Source organism: Micromys minutus, assembly GCF_963924665.1.
Source record: "Micromys minutus genome assembly, chromosome: 13".
NCBI lineage: Eukaryota > Metazoa > Chordata > Mammalia > Rodentia > Muridae > Micromys > Micromys minutus.
Genome location: NC_137982.1, coordinates 40,968,942 through 40,996,649, shown reverse-complemented (window position 1 = coordinate 40,996,649; position 27,708 = coordinate 40,968,942). Strand labels below are relative to the sequence as shown.

The following is a 27,708-nucleotide window of genomic DNA, read 5'->3' as shown; positions in this document are numbered from 1 at the left end:
TATCAGAAAGATGAAAATCCACTCGGCATGTATGCATACCGTGAGTTCTGCCTGAGGTCATTACTAGCATGTATGAATTTTAAGTATGCAGGTAAAACAGCAATACCAGGCTGAAGGTTTTGATCTGATACCACCATGAGCTATTTAGTGAAGTGAATTTTAGTAGGAAAATTTAATAATTGGTTTTTCTATAACAAACAACTGCAGCCCGTATTAGATGTTAGTATACAAAAGCAAGTCACGAAAGCAAGGGCAGTAGAGATTCAGAAGCCCTCATGATCAGCAGTTAGTTCTGGCTTGTGGCTTGGTTCTTTTCACACATTGTTTTAATGGCGAATCATCTGGCTTTGGCTATCCATGCTTTCAAATGGGTTAATCTTCCTTCACACTCTTGAATCTCATTTACCACTTAAAAAGGCAGATTCCTCCTGGAAGGCCCTGCTCACTTCTGTTGAGTGTGCGTCCGAGGTTTCATATGCCATGCGGTTAAAAACCCGTTCACTCTCCTGCCATGTCTTTTGAAACTTCCGTCTGAGGTTTGTAGGTGAATCTGCTATATCTAGGATGTGGCCAGCGATGACGTCTTCATAGGTCGGTGGGGCACGCTTGAAGTCAAAGCCAGATCTACCAGCTTCTGAGCCCCGTGATGATGAGGTTGCTACCGTTGACTCAACAATCTGACTGTCGAATGCGTCCACGCTCAAGAACTGCTCATTCAGAGACCTTGCGTCGGAGTGAGCCCTGGGCTGCATTGCAGCAGCGTTGGCTTGGTGCTCTCTAGGATGGCTGTAAGAAAAGCCTGTAAAACTAGCAGTTTCAGAAGATGCCGATCCAAATTCCTCCCTGCAAAATGTGTGACTCTCTTGCTTCATGTTGTGGTTTATTTCCCCATTTGCATAAGCTCTTCTCTCTGTCTTTGCTCCAAAAACTGGGTCACTCTCGAATTCCTTAAACCATCTGTTTATTTCATTCTCGTGGCCATTCAGAAAACCTTCAGCCATTCGAACTGTTTGATTGGTGGCTTCAAATCTCTCTGTGAGTTCTGATAGGTGGGGCCCTCCCACCGTGCGGATGATCTCAACTGCATCATAGCTTTCAGTCACCGGCACTGCTCTGCTTACAGAATTCACTTTGTCTTTATAAACATAAGTCTCTCTTTTTTCTGTTTTCTTCACTCCCTCTTGGGTGTCTACAGATTCTCCAAAGGAACCACTAACGTCCTGGTGGTTTACACTCACAGGTATTGTGATGGTGGGCGGTGAGTCTCCACCACGGCTTTCTATCTTGATTTGCCTGCGGAGTGTGGCTGGAGACATGACAACTTCAGATCTCTTCTCTACAATTGGAACCGGGGACCCTGGTGAACAGGGGATGGTGCCTTTGGCTAACCTCGCTGTGGTGTCTTTGAGTCGCACAAGTTGTTCTGAACGACTCCTTGGTGGGGAAGGTGATGTACTTGTTCTGGGAAGTCTAGATGTATGTTCCATGGGTCTTCTGGGCGGAGGTTCAATACAACTGTTATTTTTAGGGGACTGAGAAAGCTCACTCTTTGTGGAGGTTTCTGCTCTGCGGGCAGTAGATTCTATTGTAATGAAAGTTGGTGATGGTGGGCGGGTTTTCAAAGAGGGAGGAGCCATCTTCCTATCTTCCCCCTTAGCCTCCTGATACTTTTTAGCAGGATTATGAGTTGCTGCCACAGGATGGCTTGCTACTTGGCGGTGTGTTAATTTTTCTTCTACAGTTTTACTTTCTTTCTGCTCAGCGCATTTATTAGAGCTGAGATTAACATTAGACACTTTCAGTGGCGTGTCATTAAGATTGGGAGGTTTATCTCTCTGCTTTCCTGTTTGGGAGGTCATCATGGCTGCCTGAATTTCCTGCTCACAGTGAACAAGCATATCCTCGGCTTGAGTTTTAATACGTGTTATTTCTTCTTTGACTTTTTCCAAATTATTCTCCATGGCAACATGAACGCCATACTTTCTTTGCCCCTCACTTATCAGCCACACCGGAACAATATTTAACAGTGTCTGAAATGTTTTCAGGCCACTTTGATCTGATTCTGCTTCTAACTGTTTTACTCTAGACAAAATCTGCTGCAGTTCCTCACGTTTTCGCAAGAATTCCAATATGTTGATGGCACATCTTCCATCATCCTGCTGGGAGTCTTTCACAGAGGAAAATAGAGATTTGTTCTGTCTTATCTCTTGCTTTGAATCTTCGGTGTTAGAGGAGACCCGTCTCTGTTTGCCTTTGTCCCTAAGACAATTTTCCTCCTGCACAGCATTGGAAGGCTGAGTCAGTTCTTTATGCTCAGTTCTAGAAGTTTGTGTTGTTCGCTGAACATTCTGAATCTGCGAGTCCAGGTGTTCATCAGTAGTCTTTTGTTGGACTGCCTTTGGTACACTCTGGTTCTGCAGATGTCCTTGCTTACTTTCAACCATTAGTCTGTCTTCTTTGGAACTGCTAGTGGAAGAGTCCTGGTTTCCTTCCTTCCGCAGGACACTGCCTCTGTCAAACTCCCCACATCCTCCATGCTTCTTGGGAACTGTTTGGTGTTTACTTCTGTGATTTTTCTCTGCATATTCTTTGGGCATTTGAATGGTTACCCGTCTCTCTGTTTTAGGTAACTGAACATACTTTTCAGGCACAGATTGCTTATTATCACACCGCGTGCTTGCTTGGATTTTCTTGATTTCCTTATTCATTGGGTTAGTACTGGTTTGAACGTCAACTTCAGATTGCTTTAGGTGATGTTCAGAACTAAGGTCTGTTTCAGTCTGTGTGTGATCGAGAGATGGACGCCTGATAGTTTTCACTTTGAAACTTGGGGACATGGGTTTGGTTTGGGGAAAGGGCAACTTCTCCACATGTTGCTCAAATGTTTGGTGGGTCTTATATTCTTTGTGACTCTGGGTAATGTCACTAGCTGATTTCGATTGTAGGGTGTCAGTTGAGTTCTGTATGCCTTCCTGACTCAGGGTAAGCTTATCTTCTGAAGAGACTAGAACATGCTGGAGCCTCTCAGTAGCAGCTGTCAATGAAGAAACTGTGGAGAGCTGGCTTTCCAAGCATCCACCAGCAATCACAGTGCTGTATTTAGAGTCCAGGTTGGGTTGTGCCCTAGTGAAGTCTGAATCCTTTCTTGGTGTGGAGATTGCCTCGGTTGCTTTTTGTAACTCTATTTCTTTTTCCTTCTCTGATAAGCTTTGGTGCTGGGTTTCTGTTTTGATGACGCTGCGGCAAAAACTCTCCTGTCTCTGTTTCTCAAGCTCTTCTCTTTGCTGTCTGTATTTTTCTTCAGCAATCATTAAAGGTGTCTTAAATTTTCTCATGTAAGGCTTAGGACTCTGTTGTTCAGAACTTGATGGGAATGAGTGGGATTTAACAAGGGGTGCTGTTTGTTTTTCCTTGGGTGCTGGGATTTTTGGAACTGTCTGAGAGATTGAGTTTGTGGAATTAATGGGTAGCTGTTTTCCTCCAATAAAACTTTTTCTGAATACTTCTTGTTTTGTCTCTGTGTGTTCACTGCTCAGTGCCTCCACTGATCTTTTTTGATCCTTTGAGAGGGTAGTTTTAATTTCTATATCTGACAGAGATCTTTCCAATTCACCACTTGGGGAATACTGGCTCATCTTATCTTTAATTCTCTTGGGAAGTTTGGGTTTGGGGAGTGTAGGAGGTGGTGATTTTCCTGTTAGGATTTTAGCCTGTGACTGAAGTTGATGAGACTCCAAGGTTTCTTTTTGGGAATACTGTTGTAAAAATGTTTCACTGTGATGTCCTAGAACAGAGGAGGAAAGAAGATGTTCTGGTTGAGATGGAGTTGGAGGAGGGGGAGGAAGTAGGGATGTTGATAGATATTCTTGATCAGATTTCTCATCTACTGGAGGTGGAGGAAGAGGGAGGGTTGAGAGGCTTTCAAACTCAGTCCTTGTCTTCTCCGTGGGTGATGAGGGAGGAAATTCATTTTTTTCCGTCAACAGCATTAAAGGTGGTGGAGGAGGGAGAGGAAATTCAATTTCAGATGACGCATTGGAAGGTGGAGGAGGAGGAGGAGATGGAGGTGGAAGGGAGTCCTCATTTTCATTAGTACTACATTCAGGGTGAAGGTTGATTGGATTAAAGGACCTCTCCATTGCCATTTTTAACTCCTTGGAAGTATTTGTCTTCATTAGAAAGTCCTGGCTTTCTAGACAAACATCAGTTTTCTGTTTCTTGTCAGTTACCTGTATGTTTTTGCATTTTTGCCCAGAGACCGTCACTCCTGGTAGAGTGTGTACATCCTTACCTACAGGCAAAGGCTGAAGGCTCATGTCATTTTTCTTCCTTTCTTTATTAGAATACTGCTTTTCCTGACTTAGTATGGCTTGCCTCTGGAAGTCCCTTGTCATCCCAAGTATTTCTCCAGCTGGGTTGTTGACTGGATGTTGGGTAGTCTCTGGACTGTAACTTTGTATTTCTGTTGATACATTAACATTTTGGGTACTTTTTTGATTCTTCCCATAGGAATACTGGAACTGAGACTTACAGTGATCATTCACTAGCTCAGAGGTTGGAGTCTGTTGCATCCTAAGTGTTTTATCTGCAGACTGGATGGAGCTAATGACCTCATCCTTTGATTCTCTTATGTTTGCTGAGTTCTTGGTTTTTAGATTTTGATTCATTGACATGGTTAAGTGTTTGCTCATATGGTCACCACCAAACAGGTATTCTTTGCTCTCAGTCCAGACACCCATTCTGGTACCCATGTCTAAACCGTGTTTCATAGCTCTATGTTCTGAACTAGACATTTTCCTAAGGCTTTTCTCAAGAGCATCATTGTTTTGTTCACGATCAATGACAATCTTTACAGTGCCCTTAGGGGCTTTCAGAAGAGGAGCCTCAGTTCTTTCTTCTGTTACAGACTGAGAGCGGGATTTCTGTGTAGTTTCATCCAGAGTGCCTGATCCTGCTTGCTGCCTGCTTGTTGGCTCAAATGGTCCTGGCACTGGTTGAAGAAGACTTGTTTTGTCTCCCTGGACAGCTGCTGAATGAATCCCTATTTTTTGTCTTTCTGAGAATCCTAGTTTCCCAGATAGTACATCTTTGTCAATTTCCTGTGTATCAGCCTCTTTGAATCCACACTGTTCCTCTTTCAAAGACCTTAATGATGTCTTCAGATCATCCAGTATTATCTCCCTTTTCAATATTTCAGTCCTTGTATTTGTAGCCTTCTCAAGGCACTCAATAGCTTGCCTGATATCACTAGAGGTGCCACCAGATCGTTTAGGTTCTTTCTGTCTGCCACCCGACTCCTTAAGTGACTTGAGTATGACCAGCCTGTCCTCTTTTGTAATTTTGTCTGTTTTAGCCACTGTCTTCTGATTCATGGCCTGGTTGAGAGAATTCAAGGTTGATTTCGAATCGCCTTCTATACTCTTTTCTTTCACTGTCTTAGAAGATGCACTCTGAGGCTCGGTCATGAAGACTTTGACTGTGCTACGCACATCTCCTGGGATGATGTCAGTTTCACTAACAGTCCGTTCAAAGGAAGACTGCCTTTTCTTGAGTAAGAATTTTGTTCCCTCAACATCGCCGCCCATTATTTCTTCCGCTCCTTCTTGCTTCCTGGCTGGGAGTGTTTCGTTGGACCCTGCTTGTAGTTGCTTGAGGTAATCCAAAGCTCCAGTTTCTATGCAAGTTGTGAAGAACTGAACATTTCCCCTCTCTGAAGCATCGACTTTTGTCTTTTCAGATATTTTATCATTTGATGCAGGAGATAACAGGTTATGAATGGTACGCCTCACATCACCCCCCAGTATGTCTTCACGTTCAGTCTTCTCGCCAGCATTTTCATGAAGAAGACAATAGATAGTCATGTTGACATCTCCCTTTTCGTCTTCTTGAATTAATATGCCTTTCTTGGCACTTCTTTCTTCTGAGAACAGCTTTTGGATTGCTTGTTTTATATCCCCTCTCACTATCTCTTCCTTTTCAGTGTGAAATTCCATTGATCGGTTTAATAATTGAGTTTTAGTAAAATTGATATTTCCCTTCTCCTCTTCATTGATAAATATCTCCTTCTTTGTGCAGTCTCTTTGGGAAATCAAGTTCATCATTATGTTTCTGAGATCAGCTCTGATAACTTCTTCCTTCTGGATCTCAGGAGACGTTTGGTTCATGAGCTTGTATTTGGCCATTCTGACATCCCCAATTTCATCAGCTTCAATGATAATTCCAGGAGCTTCAACAACTTTTTGAGAATACAGGTCTTCCAAGGTTTCTTTAATGCTTTTACCAATAATTTTTTCTTTTTCTACTTTAGTTTCATTAAATTCATGAATAGGTGTCGTTTCAAAGAGCCACGTAGTTGTCTTGACATCTGATGGAGGGATTTCTTCTTTAGTCATTTTGACATCACTTTCATCAAGTTCCTTGAGAGAATCCAATGTCTGATTTTCAAAGAGCCACACAGCTTGCTTCACATCACCTTTCAGCACATCTTCCTGAGTGACTGTCTTGATATTTTCATAGCTGGACCCTTCTCCCAGCTCATCTATGCTGTGAGTTTCAAAGAGCCAAGTAGAAGTCTTAACATTTCCCTTTTGTATTTCATTGACACTTACTGTTCTTACATAATTCTTCTTGCCACCACCCTGAGACTCGAATAATTGTTTATTCATCTGCACATTGCCTCCTTGAATACAGTCAACAGTGGGCACAACATTATGTGATTTGTCTGAAATCATATCCAGTGGTTGAGTTTCGAATCTGTATCTGACAGAACTCACATCCCCCTTCTGAATGTCTTCCTGGGTAACAGATTTAATAACGTATACATCTTCTGATTCATGAATTGAATCTAATGGTTTTGTTTCAAAGAGCCACCTTGTTCCTCTTACATCTCCATGAATTGTTTCTTCTTTTTTAACTGTTGTCACTTCATGATAAAACCCTTCTTGGTCTCGAATTGCATAGAGTGGTTGTGTTTCAAAAAGCATTTTGTAGCTTTTTACATCACCTTTTATTACTTCCTCAGTGTTTGTTTCTCTGGTGCTGATGCCATCAGACTCATCTTTAATCTCATCTAATGAAAACGTCTCAAAAATGAAGCATCCCTTTCTCACATCTCCACCTTGTATGTCTGTCACAGTTTTAACCAAACCATCTCCTTCTTGACTTTCATTTATCATATCAAAAGGCTGGTTTTCAAATAGCCGAGTACAATTTAAAACATTGCCTTTCTGAATGTCTTCCACTTTTAAGGTTTTGATCTTATTCAAAACATCCTCTGAACTGCAACTTATAGAGTCTAAGGACTGATTTTCAAACTTATACTTCATTCCAGAGACATCCCCAGATTGTATATCCATCTCCATGGGCTTATTATCTTTCTCTTCACCCCCCTGTATGTTGTCCAGATTTTCTGTCTCAAAAAGAAAACATGCTGTCCGAACATCCCCACCTTGTATCTCCTCCTGGTTCACAGTTTGCAGTTTTACTGTTGCTTCAGAATCATCTTTTATGGCATCAAGTGGCTGAGTTTCAAAGAGCCACATACAGGTTCTAACATCACCTTTATGAAGCTCTTCAGAGTTTGTCATCAAGGAAGTTTTTTCATAAAGAGACTCCATTGGCTGGGTCTCAAACAACCATTTACAAGTCTTGACGTCCCCCTTAACAATATCAGTACTTTGTTCAGTTTTGTTCTCTGTTTCTTCCACATTGCTAAAATGCTTAATTGAATCAAGAGGTTGGGTCTCAAACAACCACCTAGCAGATTTCACATTCCCTGCCTGTATTTCTTGAGCAGATATTCCTCTAATTATCTGAAATTTGTGAAGGCTTTCATCAAATTGGTCAATGGGCCTTGTTTCAAAGAGCCATCTACAGCTTCTTACGTCACCTCTTACTATTTCTTCTTGCTGGAGAGTCTTTACTTGGTGGTATTTTCCAAGATGGTCTTGAATAGCATACAGTGGGATTGTCTCAAAGAGAGATTTATTCAACTCCACAGTGCCTCTTGTGACTCCTTCTACCTCAATTTCATGGGATGCATCAACCTTAATTAGATTATTGGATTCGAAGATATGCATATAGTTCTTTACATGTCCTCTGTCAACTGCTTCTAGCTTCACGGTCCGGGTACATTCTTTCTTATCTTCTCTAATATCTTCTAAGCGTTGAGTTTCAAAAACCCGTTTTTGGTGCTTAACATCCCCTTTTTCTTCTTCAGAGGCAGTGATTTTTTGAAGCTTTCCAGTATCTTGGCTGTCTTTTAAGGCCTCTATTGGGAGTGTTTCAAATAGATGTTTGGTGGTTTTTACGTCACCTCCTATCCTTTCTTCAGGTGATACACTCTCTTTATCAGGAGATTGATTGATAATGTCTAGTGGCTGTGTTTCAAACATCCAACACTTTTTAGAAACGTCTGTACCTATGACTGCTTCTGTTTTCAGGACAGCCTCCCCTGACTCTTCTTTGATTTTCTCCAGTGGTTGAGTTTCAAATAACCACTTTGCTCTACACACCCTACCTTTGACATTTTCCTCCATGGATATTCCTCGAACAACTTTAATTTCCATGATGTCTTTGTTTATTGTGTCCAAAGGCTGTGTTTCAAACATCCAACGTGCTGTTCTTACATCCCCCTTTTCAATGTCTTCTCTCTGCACAGTTTTAATTTCTAGCATTTGGCCTGAACCATCTCTAATGACATACAATGGTTGAGTTTCAAAACACTTAATGCTTCTCTTAACATTCCCTTTAATTTCTTTGAGTTCTGATCTGAGTTGTAATAAGTTCATTTCATCCACGGAGTGAAGCTGTCCAAGTTTATCTATTTGTTGAGTTTCAAACATGTATCTTACAGTCTTGACATCACCTCCAGGTATGTCTTTTATAAAAGTAGATGTGGTTTCTTCTTCACATTCATGCATTTTGTTCATGGAGTCTAAAGGTCTTGTTTCAAACATCCACCTTGCTGTGCAAACATCTCCTCTAGCTAGCTCAGGAATTTTCTCAGTGTTTCCTTCAGTGCAAGCAGAAGGAACTCCTAATGCATCTATTGGTTGAGTTTCAAACATCCACGTTGTATACTTCACATCACCTCCAGCAATGAGTTCTTGGTCAGCAGTGCCTTTGGCAGAGTACCCTTCATCTGTAGAGCCATGGTTGATAGCATCTAATGGCTGATTCTCAAAAATCCATCTAATTGACTGCACCTCTCCTTTCAGAATTTCATCCCACTCTAGGTTTTCTCTTTCTAAGTTCAAATCTTTCTGAGAACTGTCATTTGTATTTTCGAAAACATACCGAGCTTGTTGGACATCTGCTGATGTTGAGTTCCCTGAGTTTATGTGGCTAGACACAATTTCAGAAACCTCACTGATATAATCTTTTTCTAAGTTTTTTCTTAACTCGGGATGGATATGCTTATATAAACGGTTTAATTCATACAAATTTCTTTGCTTGCAGTATACATCTTTGGGCATTGGTAGACTTCTAGGAGGGCTGGGGAATTCAGGGGACTGGGAAAATGCTGTCACATCCATTGATGTTTGAAAAGCATCATGTGGGGGAGGAGGAAATTCTTCCATCTTCCCTGAAGAAGTGCCATTTTCTTGTACCAAGGTTGTTGAAGTCAGACTGTGATTACTACAACTTGAGGTTGAGGTTTCCTTCCTCTGTCTGGCTGAAGAATAAGCGGAGGTACCCACAGCCGATGATGGCTTTAAGGTTTCTTCACTGTCATTTTCAATCTTTAAGAGAGAAAATCAAGGCTTAAAACTATGAGTGTAGTATGGAGATTTCCTGAGCCCTACCTTATACCTGTCCACACAAGGATTCTTCTGTGATGCCTTCCTTCGAAAACAGGTATGCATTGTGTTTAAACCTACTTGGAAAAATAGTCAATGTGTGTTAATAAGTATCGTTCTATTTTTTGATAAAATGCTTTTCCATCAACCAGTGACTCAGTGTTTTATTATTAATACATAGTCTTTTTTTGAGTCAAAATTGTTCTTTGCTCTTTGTAGCCTTGACAACCCTGAAACTCAGAGGGCTCTTCCTGCATCTACCTCTTAAGTGCTGAGCTTAAAGGTATTTGTCTCTATGCTTGGCTTAACATTTATACATATTCTTAAAAGTTCCCTCTTTGCTAGATAAAAAGAATAAAATTCAGAAAAAAAAAATCTTGTAATACTTTTGTGGAGTTTTTGTTTCTGTGGTATTTAAAACAGAGTATGTAACCATCTGGCATTTGAAATCAACTTAATTACTTTATTTGATGTTAAAGACTTTCAAGCATACATGACTCTTTGCATTCATGTTCACCAGTGGTTGGAGAGATCTTACTCTGTCTCACAGATCAATACTCTCTTCATGAAACAGAATCAAAGCTAATTCAAAAATTTCTGTGAAGAAAATGCCATAAAATTCTAGTATACTTAAGTATGATACCAGCAGCTACTATTTTCCTGTATAGAGAAATCACCTTACCTTTATATACTTGGCTGTGGGTGTTGTTTCTTTATCAGAGTGTAGGAAGTTTTCCTGGGTAGACTTTTCAAATTGCTCTTTTAAAATCTTAGTAGAAACCTTAGGAATCTCTTCGTCCTCTGGTGTATCAATCACTACAAAGAGAAGTCGATAGCAGAGATACTTTTTAATGAATAAAAGGGTGTTTGAGAAGAAGATATTATGCTGCGTTAAACTTCTTAAAATGTAAATTAAGGAATAAGACTCAGAGGACAGATTTATGCACAAAGCATTACTCAAGCTAAAAATGTTGAAGTAAATCAAGACAAACTAAGGAAGAAACAGAAAACATTTGGTAGGAGTTGGGGGCAGGAAAGCTGGCAGAGCAGTTGAGATAACTTGCTGCTCTTGCAGGAGACCTAAGTTTATTTCACAGAACTCCTGCTGTCTGTCAGATCACATCAGCTTGGAAAATCGACTGTAATGGATCAGTTGCCTTCTTCTGGCATCCTAGGATTCTCTGTCTGTCAGTCTGTCTATGTCTCAATCTTTGTCACTCAGTCTCTTTCTCTCTGTGTGTCTCTCTGTCACTCTTCCTCTGTCTGTTTCTCTGTCTCTATCCGTGTCTTTGTTTCTTTGTATCATTCCTTCTGTCTCTGTCTGTGTCTCTCTTGCACACACACATATGCACTTACACACACAAGTGCTCACAGACGTGCACACAGACACACTATGCCAAAATAAAAATAAACCTTAAAAGAAATTTGGAGCAGTTATTTCTGGTGGATGGAGATATTTTCAAAATTTCTGCAACTGTGTTCTAATTCTCCACTCAGTAAAAAGAAAATATCTTAAGGAATAAAAAGAGACCTGGAGGTCTATTTTTCTTATTTGTTTGCTTCTTTTGGTATATGTTGAGAAGAATCCCTAATCTATAGGCTAGCCTACCTTTCACTTTATAGCACAGGTTGGACCCAGAGCAATCTTCTTGACTGAACCTCCTAGATATCAGGATTACTAGTGTGAGTCATCATACCTGGCTAGTAGAATAATGCCTTTCTCAACTAGCAAGACTCAAGTAATATTTAGGACACAACAGGGTTAAATCTTTCCTTTCAGCTCAACAGAGAAACAAGTCCTACAAGTAGACAGATGTATTTTATCTTCTGCAAACATCAAGAAATTTCCATGTAATCTCAACACTTATTTGTATTTTGAGAGTTAAGTATATTAGTTCCTAAATTCATTATTAATATTAACATAATGTAGGTAAGTTTATTGTCAGGGTTCTTTATAAGCGATACATTTTATTCTAGTCCCAAGGTAAAAATAAAAATTTCAGTAGCTCTTACCTTATCAACTGTTTGGAATTTAGGTGAATTTATCATAGGTCTGATGGGTAATGAGCTATTTAAAAAATATTACATGTACTACCAGAGTCAAAATCTAATTATATGCATAAATGCTATCTTACCCTCTTTGGAAACATGAGTCATAGTTACTAAAGTTACTTGTTGGGAGGACTGGTTTGTGAAAATCCTCCAAACCCAGACACATCCAAAGACCAAAGATAGAGCTGGACCAATGATTCCAGACTGTTACCTGTCTCTTGAACATAGTGATGAAACTGCGAAGCTTGGTTTGTTTCCTCGCTGTGCTTCTCAAGATGCGATCTCTGTGTTTAAAGACAATTTTAAAAGAATAATTGTTTTAAATAATTGTCTGTGATTTGAGCATTGAACATAATCTTCATTTTACAGTGTTTTTCTTCTGAGAATTTGGTATGTGTCTAGGGATGCTAGTTACTATTTCTATTGTTTATTTTAATGAGTGTGCAAGTTATAACCGAACATATGTGAACAGCACCTAACTGCAGGCATATTTTTAGGGTGCTTGTTTCATTTTAAAAATATTTCTAACTAGAAAGTGGGGTTAGACACACTGCTATATATTTATACTAAATAAATGTACAAAAACATATGTTTAGAGCAAAGTCAGAAATTCTGCACAGTTCTGAAGACCATTTGAAAATTACTGTGCACTTAGGCAATTACCATTTCTGCTTTGAAGACATCAGTTCCATTTCCTTTAGAAATTTCTTGTTTACTCCTTCTTATTTCTTGTGTACTCTGGATTGCCTCCTGAAAATGAACAATTAGACATATAAACAGACTGAGAATTCTTAAGGAACATCTTTAAAATGAACTATTTTATTAATATAGTTTTAGTAATAGATAATTCTGAAAAGAAGAAAAGAAGAAGAAGGAGGAGGAGGAGGATAAGAAAGAGGAGGAGGAGGAGAAGAAGAAGAATAATAAGAAGAAGAAGAAGAGGAGGAGGAGGAGGAGGAGGAAGAGGAAGAGGAAGAGGAAGAGGAAGAGGAAGAGGAGGAAGAGCAGGAAGAAAAAGAGGAAGAGGGAGAGGGAGAGGAAGAAGAGTAAGAAAAAGAAGAGGAAGAGATAAGGTGAAGGAGAAAGTGGAAGAAGAGGAGGAGAAGCAGGAAGAGGATTCATGGCACCAGCAGCTGCCAAAATGTAATGCTGTAAACTTAGATATTTAAAATGAATTCATCTAGTTCTTTTACACTTAAGAGTTTAGAAATTTTGATTATGTTTCATTGGGTGTTGACAAGTGTTGACAGGGGGAAAGGCATCAACTCTTTGCTATAGGCCCTATGGGAGAACTCCTTCCTTTGTCTTTGGAGGCTTCTAGAAGCTGCCAATCTCCATTGGTCAAGGACTTCTCTTTGTCTAGCTAAGGTTCTTTCTTCCTATCACCTTTCTGATGTCACCTTCAACGTCCAAGGACATTTGTGACTATGCTGGGCTGACCAGAATAGACCTGAATTTTCTTATCATACAATAAGTTGACTGATGGCTTTATTTAATCTGTGATCTTAATTCTAATTTGTAAAGTAATTTAACTCATTCAAACATTGTGGAGATGAAGATATAAATATCTTTAGAAGCCATGGTCCTCTCTGCTTCCTCTTGTAAGTAGCTTGTGCCTAGCATATTAATGAAGAGGAAAAATATGGAAAAATCATAAGGAAAATACATTTAGTTGTTTATTAGACATGTTATCATATGTTCATGATCTATCATAATCTTTACATTGATTATCCAGTACAATGAGATACTACTGGATGTGCCATAGCCTTGTTGGAGTAGTGTGGTCTTGTTGAAGAAAGTATGTCACTGTTGGAGTGGGCTTTGAGACCTTTCTTCTAGTCACATTGGAGAGAGTCATCTCCTAACTACCTTCTGATCAAGACGTAGAACTCTTGGCTCCTCCAGCACCAGGACTATCTATACACTACCATGCTTCCTACCTTGATGATACTGAACTGAATCTCTAAACTTGTAAGTTAGGCCCAATTAAATGTACTCTGTAAGAGTGACCTTGGTGATGGTGTCTCTTCACAAAAATGGAACCTAACTGAAGCAACCATGTTTATTGTTGCTCTATTTATAATAGCTAGAGATTGGAAACAACAACAGAAGTATGAATTAAAAATATGGTACAATTAAATTATAGAGTGTTACTTGGTTGTTAAAAATGACATCTTGAAATTTGCAGGCAATTGAACAGAACTAGAAATGGTTATTCTGGCTGAGATAGCTTTCTGAGAAAGATAAATATATTATGTATTTGTTCATAAATGGGTACTAACCATTAAGTAAATTACAAGAAAACTGCCATCTGTAGAAACAAAGAGGTTAGGTATTGAAGAAGAAACTAGGAGGCAACACATGGATATCCCTGCAGGAGAGAAATAAAATAGATTTTATGGGTGAATTGCATGCATGGGGAAATATGGAATTAGAAAGAGAAGTTGGAAAGGAGAAGGGAAGTTATAATTTAGGGAGGCAATGAGGAGAGAGAACTAGAATTGAGGAACATTTGAGGGTTAGTATGTAAACCTAGTTCAGTGGAAACTTCCTTAAATATATAAAGGCAAACTTAATGAAGAGTCCAAATATGAAGGAGACAGAGGCCCACATGGCCATCTATTGTCACCAAACAAAGACTTCAATATTGGGACTAGGATACATACAATTGAGCAGTTGGCCAAAGGGGTCTGATAGAAATTGCCAAACAACTCAGGCTGTTTTCAAGATAATACATTGCTCTCCATAAACGGACAGCAAGACTATATAGCTGAGGACAATTTCCTTACAAATCATTCAGAATGGTGAGCTCGTGTCTACAAAGAGCATTCACTCCTAAGTTTTAGTGTCTTTGATACAGTAAGGCGCTCTGCAGACTACCAAAATAGAAACAAAATCACCAGTCCCAGCCACAAACTCTTTGATCTACATTACTACCCCTCCTACAAAATATGCTAAGGCAACGGTGGCACAAAAGCTTGTGGGCGTGACCAGCCAACATCAGATCTCCTTGAGATGTTGCCCATATCCCACACTGTGTATATGATTAAGAACCAGGGACTAGATAGACTAGAGACCTGGGTTAAAACCAAGTAAAATGGGTTTTTGAAATCACAGTAATAAAATGACATGTAATGCCATTTCATTATACTCATAGATCAGTGTCGTAATCAGTCAACATCAGAGAAACTTTCTTCTGCAGCAGATAGAACAATACAGAGACCCACAACCAGATGTACACTTGGAGACAGAGACAGCTTGGAACACACAGTTCTAAATGGGATGTCTCCATCAAATTCCTCTCATCAGAGCTCAGGGAACTTCAGGAAGGAATATGGAGGTAGAAGACTGTAATAGCTTTGTGTGTGTGTGTGTGTGTGTGTGTGTGTGTGTGTGTGTGTGATGTGTGATGTGGTGGGGGTTAGGCATTAAGGATGGCAGGAGAGTTAAGTCCCTTTAAATCAAATAAGCAAATCTCATATGAAGTCACAGAGACTGAGGCACCAAGGGCCTAGACAGACACACGTCCTATACACTGGGCATATATTACATATATACCACTGCTTTCTGTTTAGAATTTTTATGACACTTGTGAATGTGTAAACAAGTGAGTCTCTGATTCTGGTGCCTTCTTTGGGTTCTATTACTTCTGTTTGCTTGCCTTATCCAATCTTTATGCTATTTTTAAAAATTTTCTCTCATTGTATTTTGTTAGACTTTGTAGTTATCTCTTGCAAGACTGTTCTTCTCTATAAGAGCCAGACTGGAGTAGGCCCAAATGGGATAGAGGTTAGGGAGGAACTCTGAGGCATAGGGGTGGAGTGGGGGACTGTAATTAGGAGATAGTGTGTGAGAAAGAAATTATTTTCAATAAGAGAGAAAATTACTGAAAAATAAAAGTTTGGAAAACTCTTATGTAAAGAATTAGGCATACCATTAATAGAATCATCTGAATTTAAGAAAAAAAAAATATGAAACTGGGGACCAGTACAACTGGCTTTTCAAGACTGTATCTGTTTGGAATTATGTAAAATTGGACACTCATATTTTTGTTTATGCCCAAGTGATTCATATTGCTTTTGAGATTTGAATTTTAAAAAAGTATTTTCTAATAGTATCTATAATCTAGTGAGCATAGGTATGTGGATTTTGTTAAGTAACAAAACAGCTGAGAATTTGAAGTTTATATTTATGGAGAGTTAAATAGATTTGAAGTATCAATTTATAACCTCACAAAAATAACATTAATTCATGGCAGTTTGTTTTTGACTGCATCTTTTGTAATTTACATTATACATACAGGGTATGACTTGTGTGGCTTCCCACAGGGGTGTTTGACATGAAGATTAGATACTTGACAAACTAAGCAACAGGCATTCATTGATTTAAAGATATGTAGGATAGTCTAATTCCAATAAAGTTTTCCAAGAAGGAAAATTTAAAAATGTTGGCCTCCAAAATCACCAAAATATAATGGAAAATCTGGGGCTTATATTTTAAAAGTTATGTTACATTTTATTAGGTAAAGCATTTCACTGAATATGTTATTTTTTCTTAAGAAATAGTTTTCAATCCCTAGTTAAGGACTTGTGTACTTTAAATGACATTAGGTAAATGCTTGTCATATACTTTACATTAAAGACAAGTTCATATGATGAATGAACCAGAGCAGAGAAAAAAAAAGAAAGAAAGAATAACTGTACTGGCTGGTTTTGTGTCAACTTGACACAAGCTGGAGTTATCACAGAGAAAGGAGCCTCAGTTGAGGAAATGCCTCCATGAGACCCAGCTGTAAGGCATTTTCTCAACTAGTGATCAAGGGGGAGGGCCCAGCCCATTGTGGGTGGGGCCATCCCTGGGCTGGTAGACTTCAGTTCTATAAGAAAGCAGGCTGAACAAGCCAGGGGGAGAAAGCCAGTAAGCAACATCCCTCCATGGTCTCTACATCAGTTCCTGCCTCCTGACCTGCTTGGGTTCCAGTCCTGACTTCCACTGGTGATAAACAGCGATATGGAAGTATGAGCTGAATAAACCCTTTCCTCCCCAATTTGCTTCTTGGTCATGATGTTTTTGCAGGAATAGAAACCCTGACTAAGACACTAACGTAGCACATTCCCATCAATACATTAATTCTCCTTAAACTCCTATTTGCCAGGTTGTACATACTGAGGAACAGAACAATGAGAAGGAATGAAAGAACCTATTTCTTCTAGGAAAAAATGTAGAAAAGAGATGATCCTCGTTGCTTTCTGTAATTTAAAGATTCGGAATGCCCTGGGACAAGGTGCCTAGCACAGTCAGACTTTAACCTAATGGTGTTGGAAGCATTGAACAGGGTGGAAAGAAAAGAGTCACCTAAGACAGCAGGTGAATAAATTAATGGGACAAAGGATGACTACTGACCAGTGACAGAGCTTTCCATTTCTAGAGGAATGACAAGAGCATCCTGTAAGTTCTAATATCGATTAGATAGTGCAAGAGCAAAGGGGACTAAGCATACCAGGAGGGCCAGTGCTGGGGACACTGGGGAGAACAAGTCCCTCTAAACCAAGAGAACAAAGCTCATATGAACTCAGGACGATCTTAGCTGAGGTGAATTGTGACCTCTTTCACCGAGGCAGGTCTCTGTCCTGATGCCCATGTACAACCACTGGCCTTTAAACGGACCACACTTGTCCCATGGAGTGGTTTTTTTTTTTTTTTTTTTTTTTTTTTTTTTTTTAACATTTTGGATCAGTTCACATTACAAAAATTAATGCCTCTTTCTGCTTTTGAAAGGTGAATATCTGACTATGTCTGGTTCAAATTTAACACTGCAGTATCTTGTTAACGTAAAGTAGTGGCCAGTCTTCTTGGATGAGACACATACCATCCAGCCAATATCCCTATTATTTCATAACATTTGTCAAAGTGATATTTAAAATACAGTTTTATTGTGGTGACCATAGAAATGCTAGTTTCTGATACTTGCCATCAATTGTTAATTCTGAAAGAGTAAAGTGACGAAATTCTCTTGTATGAAAGACAAAGTCAAAATACTTGATATAGCAAATCATGCTATTTGTCCTTGGGGGAAAAAGCCTAGAAATAAATGCATTTGAGATGTACTCAAAATTTATCACTATTCAGAGGGAAAATATAGTTAGCATGTACATATTCAGGAAAAAGTAGCCAGTGCATACTGCCTTTAAATTCATTTTCTTGTAGGAGATGGGACAACAGAGGCAATATAAGTGCACATCAATTGTATTTATAGTCTCAGGTTTTAACTTCAGCATTTATGTGCCATTGCTAAGTAGAACTGTAATTGCTACAGTAGTTTGATATGCGAGCATCAGTGCATGGATTTTACTGTCCCCAGGTTGCCATAACTTACACAAAGTCTTTCTTAAAATATTCCAAGACGATGCTTCTGTCTTTTCTTCTGGTTTCCATTTTGCAAGAATTTAATTTGAATTTTAAATTTGACTCTTTTTTTCTAATTTTTGTTGTCTAGAGTTTAGGATTAGGTGTGAGGATACATCATTATAATGCACAGGCAGAACTCAAATTACACAAATAAAATATAATAAAGAATTCCAGTCAGAACACTACACACAAATTCACATGAAACGATACATGAAATTGGTTGCTGAAATTAAATTCAACCAGAGACCAGGCTGAATGAGAAAAACATGCTGTTTTGTTCTCGGGTAAATTAGCCCATAGCTAAGAATGAAAGGTCACTATTAACTTCCTCCTGGACCAGATACATTGTAATCTTTGGCAAGCCACTAAGTCACACTTCAATTCAGGTTTTCCATTTCATGTTACCATTAAAAGGAAAAAGAGGTTACGTGTGTGTGTGTGTGTGTGTGTGTGTGTGTGTGTGTGTGTGTGTGTGTGTGTGTCTGTGTGTGTGTGTGTGTGTATGGTGAAATTTTAAAGACAGATTTAAGCACAGTTGCCAAACATTATTAAAGTGTATGATGGCTTACATGTATTTGATGTCAGCTCATATATTAACCAGATGTACTACATACAGTCTTTTAGGAAGTTTTGCTAGCATAGAAAATGTTCATAGTCTAACTATCTAACTATTTAATTTGTTTTGGTCATTACAGGAAAAGGCAATGATAATTTTTACTTACAAAAATGCATATTCATTTTAAGGCTATTGGGGAAGAAAAAAATTTTCTCAAGTGAAAAAATAGTTCTTGCTCAGTATCAGTTGAGATAATTTACATACAATGAGTCTCATTTGTAATGAAATTAGGAAGGGCTATGCTGTGTTCACTTAGCTGCATTTCTGTCAAAAGACATAAATGAAACAAAAACATGCCAGTCTCTCCTAGGAAAGAAAAATGTCAGTGTTCAAGATTGATAGAGCAGACAGCTCTTTCTCTTCAGGGATGAGTTTCAAAACCTATGGTTGAGTCAGATACTGGTTGGATTGCATATATTCAAGTAAAAATATTTCTCTTTATAAAAAAAATTTAAAAGGTCTGCTAAAATCACTCTACACCACTTGTTGACATATATCTATTGGGCTAATGATTTGATTTTTTTACATTCATTATATTCTATGAATCTCAACTCAAGTTTTATATATTTATTTTTTAGTGCATTTGTAATGTTTCCTCATATTGTTAGATATTCTGTTTTTCTTATACTTTATGGCTATTGTTCATGCACATCATTGGTAGGAGAAGCTACTGACGCTAATGCCTATGATATCAACATGAAAATAAGTTCACAGAGTTTACTCAGAGTTGATTCAGATGAGCAGATTATCGAATTGTGGATGGGGTGGTAGTAACATCATCAGAGGAAAGAGCAGCTGTACCAAGAACCAACAAATACAAAACCAAGAAACAAATGAAAGTAAAGAATCTTCAAACCAAGAAAACATATTTTTAACTATCCATTTAAAATATATTAATGGTACTAAGAAAACAACTTCTTTGTCATTTTTTTCTTACTAAACTACTATTACTCAGAGTTCATGAGTCTGATACGCCACCAAATACTATGTATAAACAGCGACAGGATTTTCTGGCAGAATTATTGTAATATAAAAAGCAGATTGTGATAGTTGTGACAGTGGAAAAGGCTTTGTTTGATTTTAAATTTGTGTAAATTATTAAAAAAAACAAGCATTAAGCCAACTGTAAATCCTGACTCTTTTATGGCCCAATATACTCAGAAGCAAAATTTTACTTGCTTCACTGACAATTATGTCTAAAATTATGAGTCTTTGCCATGAAGATTATCATGTTTTAAGGGGCTGTGAATTTAAAATATTTACAAAGTTGAGATTCCTTTTGAAAAATATTGCCTTCACAAATGACAGCATTCACATTTATGTGCTCGGATGTATTGCAAGAATATCTCCATGTATTTGTGCTAAGCATTGGTGACATTATTATAATCAGCCCCTGAAATCATATTTTATTATATGTCTATCATCTATCATGTATGTATCTGTCTATCCTCTATTCCTCCATGTATGACCATCTATAATCTATAAATTTTGATTTTCTTATTTTTCTGTGGCAATTTGACTTATATATGCACATGTAAATATGTGCATTCATATTTATTGGTATAAAAATTCTGGTGTTGAGACAAATGCTAAATATATACAACTGTGTGTGTGTGTGTGTGTGTGTGTGTGTGTGTGTAATTACAAAAATTTATTGTGATATTCTTGAAAAGTACTATTATGCAATTAATTTAACTTTCATTCAATTAGATTTTGGTTACATTTACATATCACATCAGCAGTAATTTAAAATAAAAGATGTTTAGTTTAAAATTGAAAATATGTGTTTGTTCTTGTCAGGGTGGATTCTGACTATTCAGTGCTAAGTTAAGTGCTGAAACCCTCATTCTCCTCTTCTGTAAGCATATTACTTAAAGAACCATCAAGTCTGAGTCTAAAAGACTGGAGACTTCTAAAAACAGCATAAAAATATGTCCTCTCAACTGGGTCATCCAACATACTATTTACGAAAATAACTATTTATTTGGCAAATGGATAAAGCAGCTTACTATAAACATTTGACTTACAATAAATAAAATTCTCTTAAGTGACTTTTTGAAGAAATATGTTAACACATATGATTTCAGGTCTGCATAAACTTAAACATCTTACAAGCAAAAAGGAACTAGAATCATAAATAATAACATAATAATGGGAAATGAGGAAATCTATAAACACGGTAAAATTATCCAGTACTATTTTAAACAGATTAAAATTGTCTAAGAAAAGATAGTGATCAAGAAGATTCTTCTCTATATTAATTAATGTAAGGCACAATGGGAGAATTCTCCTGCTTACTGTACAATAGCCCCTAGCTTACGTTGTTACAAGGCAGCTAGCACTCCACCAATTCCCCTTCAGCCAGAGCTCTCTTTCTGAGCCATTTAATTCTGCAGATTTTGAACTGTTTCAATATTAGTACTTAGACTATTCCATCTAACCTTATATCAAACCTCACAGTCATAAGAATCTTTCTGAAAAGCATATCTGTTTATCTTAGGTTTATGTTACAATTTCAGTGGTCTTTAGTTGTCTAAGAACAAGGTGACAATTCTTCCAAGTGACATACTACTTTTTCTAATATCTTCTCTTTGTAGATTATGCATCCAATACCATGTATAAGGTATTTCCTGTCTTACAAAATACACATTCATGTTTCATATTGCAAGAGTTGTTTCTCGGCTCAACTTTTTCCAAGTTTCAACTGAGTCTCTTAGGCCTTCAGGCATCTTGGATCTTCTATTGTTTGAGCTTTTGTTCTTTTTAACAAGTCCGGAAGCAAAAAGAAAATTAAGTCAAGCTTCAACATGCACTTATTTCCCACAGGGAAGAGTAGTGGGTTGGGACACGTTCTTTAAGAGAGAGACAAATTGTTCATATTTGATTCTTCCAAACGGTCATGATCCCTTAGACATGCAAACAGTGTCTAAAGGCATCTGCAGTAGGTTGCTTTGTGACCATGTAGCAATGGATCTATTTTTTCAGTTTTACATTCATTACTATATAGTGAACAGCCAGGTCACATCATATTCTCTAGAGACTGATTTCCACACTTTACCTTTTCAATAAAAGCTACTGCTGTATGATTTTTATCTTGGCTACAAACCCTATTAAATTTTTAAATATTTCATTTTTATCATTTATACACCTTGCTTTCAAGAACAAGGGTCTATCTGATGGTATAAACAGAAAAGAATTTATCAAAGAGTTGATAGGTGTGTGCTATGCACTTCAGGAGTCTCTAGGAGAGCAAGAACGAGTCTGTATCCAGTAACAATGTAGAATATAGTTTCCATACATTATGGTGATCTATGTATCCTGCAGCTCATACCATTAACTTCTTACACCAGTTCTCAGCTGGAGGTGCAATCAGTGCAGTATATACTTTAGAGATACAGATCCAGGGTTCTAGGAAAGGTAGTAAATGTGTCTCCTAGTAGTGACAAGTTCTGCTTTGTTGAGAAGTGAAATCAAAAGAAGTTTGTCCAAACATGTAATCATTCATTTCTCCTTCAAAACTCATTAATCATAATTTCTGGAGCATTCTGAGCCAAAGGGAAACAGGGGAAAGAAACAGGATTCCACAGCACTGCCTTCTGACATTAGACAACACAGTACACAGCATACTCACATTTTCCAGAGGGTGGATGTGTCTTATATATTTGCAATTGATTTGGTATAATTTTATAAGTACTACCTGTAGACTTTGATAGCACAACTTGCTTGTTAAGGATATTAAGAGTCCCTCTTACAGAAACCGGCTCGACTATACTCTCTATATGGCCGCTAGCCTTTTTATTAACGAAATGATATTTTTTAATCCTTACTTAAAAATCTCAACAAGAAAGATGATTGAGAAAATAGATTTCACATAAGTACCCTCCAGTTGTCTGTGCAAACAAAGCATTTCCTGGTAAATGCTATTTATAATTAAAGACCAGTTAGGTTAATCACTCTGGGTTTCCTTAAAATGAAGAAGATAACAAATGTGATGATTATTGCATGGGTGACAGTACCCACTGGTGACTCCCAAGAAGAAAAGACAAAGTTTAGAGCCACAGTCAGGACTGCTGGGTTATACCTGGAGCACACCATTAGTCAAACTGAGGAATGAGGTAAGAGAGTCATCAGTAATTTCTCATTCACTTAGAATCCTTGTTGCTAAGTTTTTGGGGCATAGGTTGTGGAAGGGCTGATGGAGACAGAATTGTTCTGAACACGTACTGGCCCATGTCATTGAATGGAGAAGGCCCATTATGGTACATAATATACAAATTTATCAACATTCTAATTTTAAACAAATTGATTACACATCAACTTAACAAGAGAAGGGAGTCAAAGAAGAAATGAAATACATAGTTTTAAAACACCAAAGGATCTGGGTGATTATAAATACCTGAAGGTTAAGGTAAGATGACCATGTGTTTGAGGTCAGTCCTGGCTGTACAAGGTAACACTATATTAAAAGAATGTACTAAGCAATCAAAGGGAAAAATCTGTAGATATACTATGATTATAGTGCATCAAGCAGCAGCATAGTAAACTTTTTAACACTTAACACAAGAAGTAACATAGACAATATGTATTTGCAACCCTTTTAAAATACAGAGTTGCTGTTAAAATGTCTCATAATGACAATCCCTATAGAGAGCCAAAAAAAAAAAAAAAAAAAAAAAAAAGATTAAAAGAATAAAAGAAAAAAAAAAAGAAAAAAAAAGACAAAGGGGGAAATGAAAATCTTAGTTGACAATTAAAAAAAGATTAAGATTTAGGTGGTTTATGAGGCTTTTAAAATAATAATGGATGATCTAGTCTTATGATTAAAAGACTCCTAACAGAATGTCCCATGCCACTGAAGCCTGCAACATTGCCTTCAAATGCTTTGAAATATTACAGTATGTTTTGCAATTTGTATGCAGAGGTTGGGGATGTATTTCAGACACTACTCAAATCTCTACAGGGCATTGGTATTTACTCAAGGACAAGACAAATCCAGTGGACTTTCCTTTCCTTGTTGGTATTGATGGAGTGGCTGGCATATTTTATGCCCTAGTCTGTCAATGGGGAGGAAGCACAAGAAGCTTCCATTCATCCCTTGTTACTAATGCGATGAGAATCTTTTCCTTTACTATAGGTAGGTTACTCAGGAGAAACAGACAAAGAAAAAAATCCAATGAAAGTCCTTTGGAAGACAGTCTTATTCTCTGCTCCATAATGAAGACAGTAGAGAAATAAGAGGTTTCCCTAACATATTTGTACGACAGCATTGTTTTAAGGATAGAACCACTGAGTGCCTCTTCTTTTTCTCAGGCCATATGTTCTCCCAGTTTGTTTTTTAGCATGATAACTTATTTGTAATTATGCAAATTAATAACTAAATGATTATCCAGACAATAGACAAGCTTGACTTAGTCCAATCGTTTTCAAAGACCCACAAGGATAAGCTTATTTTGAGAGCTACAGGACTGAGAGGTACACCTGAATCAGCTAATAACAGCCTTTGATTTCAATTGCTTACAACAAACACCTATTTCTATAAAAGTAACCATGAGGAGCAAAAAAGCACATTTTGAAGATTTCACTAAGTTCTACAAGGACAATGATTTTGCCATGTGAATTTTTTTTTGTTGTTGTTGTTATGTTTTCTTTATTTTCTACAGCAAACCCAAATGCAAAGCCAAAAATTGTACTGATTCCTATTCATTAGAATGGAACAACTGAAAACACAGCAGATTACAATAGTATATTAGGAAACATCATCCATATATGTGTGAACTATGTTTACTGTAGTTAAACAAAAGGATAACCCACATTTCTAAGCTAGTCTGAGTTTTCTGGTAGAAGAAATAGTATAATACTATTTTACCTTTTTAAAAATGTCCACTATCTCTTATTAGAGCCATAAAATTTCATCAAGTTTTTTTTTAACATTATTATCAACATCAACAACTTTTGAAAGAATCCAGTGAAGTGTGGAGAAGCCATTGGGTTAAGATCTTCTGTCTTTAGGGAGAGGACTCAAGTGTTGTTTCCTTGGTTCAGACACTGTGAGAATGTTTCTATAGTACCTTGATAAAGCCTTTCTGACTCATTTAACTTTAAAGGAGGGAAAGATATAAATGCAAGTGTGTTTGCCTTCTGTAAATGAAACTGAAACTATGTTCTCTAGCTACAAATAGGTCTATCAAAACAGAAACCCACAATACCGTTAGGAACTAGAGCTGTCATATGAAGGAGACAGCAAAAATTAGGGTGGGCATACTCACTCCTATAAATTCTATTTGGAAGAATGAGTAAGTTTCAGAATAAGTTTCAGAAAGAAAAGCAACCAAGTCAAGACATTGTGTTTTTGTATCAGTTTTTTTAAAGCCTATTTGTCCCTCTCTTCACATCCTCCATATATTAACATTTTAAACTCCTTGAAACCACCGAGATCAGTTCATTTATTTCCCTTCCTTTCCCCGCCCCATTTAACAGTAGAGTGCCTGACTCTGAACGGATGTTCATACAGATGGCGTTATTTTACCAGGAAGACGTAGTCTATAAAAGACTCAGGCCAGTGTTCTGCACAGTGCAGGTGGAGATGAGAGCCCTTGTATAATGAGATGGCAGAATGTGCTGCTGTGTGCCCAAGAGGAGGGAGGAGACAACCCTTCTGTGCTCCAGCAGGATAACTCATATACCAACGGGTTCCACCTCACAAAGCTGAAAGGCAAATTGCAAAGGAACCATGACTGAAGCATTACATTCATGCCTCTGCAGGCAGTCAGCAATTACCACTAACTGCATTTGGGGACAGCAGAGGTGGCAGATTATTATGTGTGACTGTGGAGCAATGTGATAGGTGTTACTACAGCCCAGATGTCCATCTTACCCTATTTTGTGAGGACCCTTTGTATCCTAGGAAAGATTACATAGATCGAGTGTGGGTTTAGTCATGTGAGATCTAAACATCTATAGACAACTTTTTTTTCCTACAATTACTCAATAACATTTTACACTTATATTTAAGTAAAGTTCTGTGTCATTCATAAAATATCATTACTGCTAATAGAAATATCAAAGGTTCCTTTTCAAGGGATATTTACTTCACAGGTAATATAATGTGGTGAGTATTTTTTTCACTACAGATAGCAATATTGAATTTGATAAATTTAAGTTTTAATCAGTTCATAGAACACTAATTTAATAAACTATTGAGTGTTTTTTCCTTTGGATTACTGTTCTTTTAGTTTTGCTTAATATTTTAGCACATGTCTTCAATTTATATCATGCTAGTCTGCATGTTTTAAAATTCTAATGCAACATGGAGATGCACAAGCATGTTATTTTTAATCTATTTTATCACTAAGAAAAATATTAAGGTGGTTTGGGGTCCTCATGATTGTTTGGCTGTCTAATCACTGTTTCTACATGTCACCATAATTCCTTGACTGAAGGACCATAAACCTCATGGCAAGAACAACATGTCAACCAACCAAACCCTCCACAACTTCCAGGGACTAAACACCAATCACTGAGTACACATGGAGAGACCTATGGCTCCAGGTGGATATGTAGCTGAAGATAGCAGTGTCTGGCATTATATGAGAAGAGGCCTTTGGTCCAGGGAGGGCATGTTTTTCCAATGTAGGGGAAAGCCAAGGCAATGGGGTGGAGAGGGTGATTAGGAGGGAGTGCACCTTTGTGAAGGCAAATGAAGGGGGAGGGGGGATAGGAGCAGGGTGGGGAGGGAGAATAACATTTTAAATGTAAATAAAGTGAGTATCTAATAAAAGAAAAAACAAAACAAAAGAAAACAAAAAAACCCCAAAAAACAAAAACAAAATAAAGTCTCCTTTTCTTCACCTTTTTGTAGTCGCATGTTCTGTTCTTTAGTAAGCATCTTGTGAGAAAGGACCAAAGGAACAAGAAGATACTACTTTCAGGAGAGGACAGAGTAGTATGCAGGAAGTGGGCCTCCTCTGGTGACAGAGAAAAAGAAAGAGAATGGGAAAAAGAGAGGCAGGGAGGGAGGGAGGGAAAGGCCAGTCTGGACTCCATGAGACTTTGTTGTTCCCAGATAAACAAACAATCAGTACACAGACAGATGAAAGAGGCACATCCTTCCCATCTTTGATCTCTCCACTGAATTCATTAGAACCAACACAGAAGGTCCAGGAATTTCCACTGGATAGGCCCAAGAGGAAATGGGATTCAATGCCCAAAGTCCCACTGAGACTCCTAGATCCAGACCAATGGGGAGGATGCTTCTTTTCAAATTCTTATATAATAGTGTTAGGTGCAGGATTAGGAAATGCTTCCTAGGGATGTCTGAATGGCTGGATAGGTAGCCTGCTTCAGGCTTAGAGGTTTATGGTAACAGAATACATCAGACTCCTACACACCCCACACTGTATCCTGTAACTAAGTCCAGGAAGTAGTCAGGCAGATTTATAGAAAAGGTGACCCTATCTTCCACCTCCAGAAATACAGGTGGGTCCTATTATACTTTGGTTAGTGTTTTGCTCCTTATAGCTGGTATAGGAAGCAGAAAATGTGGTTAATGTACGTCTCAACTTGAACACAGGATCTTTTCTTAGGCTATATGTTTATAAAATTCAATTTCTATTAAAAATAGACTTTGGCCCTGTCATGACCTATAGAGACAGAAAGTTGGGTATGAGGGGAGGGAAGATTAGAGAACCTGAGGACTGGCGACAACCAACTGTAATGTGATTCCGCAAGAGAACCATGTAGAGACCGGACAAGGAGAGGTGCTAAGGAAATGAACACTTGTGAGGCTGGAAAAAAGTTCTGAATACAAGGGCAGAGAAAAAGCAGCCAATTCAT

The 27,708-nt window shown here is 37.9% G+C and overlaps 1 protein-coding gene across 2 annotated transcripts in view; it reads right to left on the bottom strand.

The window, feature by feature from the left end:
* XIRP2 (xin actin binding repeat containing 2) overlaps positions 1–27,708 on the bottom strand; it is an 81,795-nt gene that overhangs the window by 8,727 nt on the left and 45,360 nt on the right. For both annotated transcript variants that reach the window (XM_080927731.1, XM_080927732.1), the window contains exons 4-7: positions 12,516–12,602; positions 12,064–12,136; positions 10,483–10,616; positions 407–9,743 (exon numbers count right to left, since the gene is read on the bottom strand). In XM_080927731.1, the coding sequence (XP_080783857.1) occupies positions 407–9,743; positions 10,483–10,616; positions 12,064–12,136; positions 12,516–12,602 (9,631 nt within the window). The remainder of the gene's footprint in view (positions 1–406; positions 9,744–10,482; positions 10,617–12,063; positions 12,137–12,515; positions 12,603–27,708) is intronic.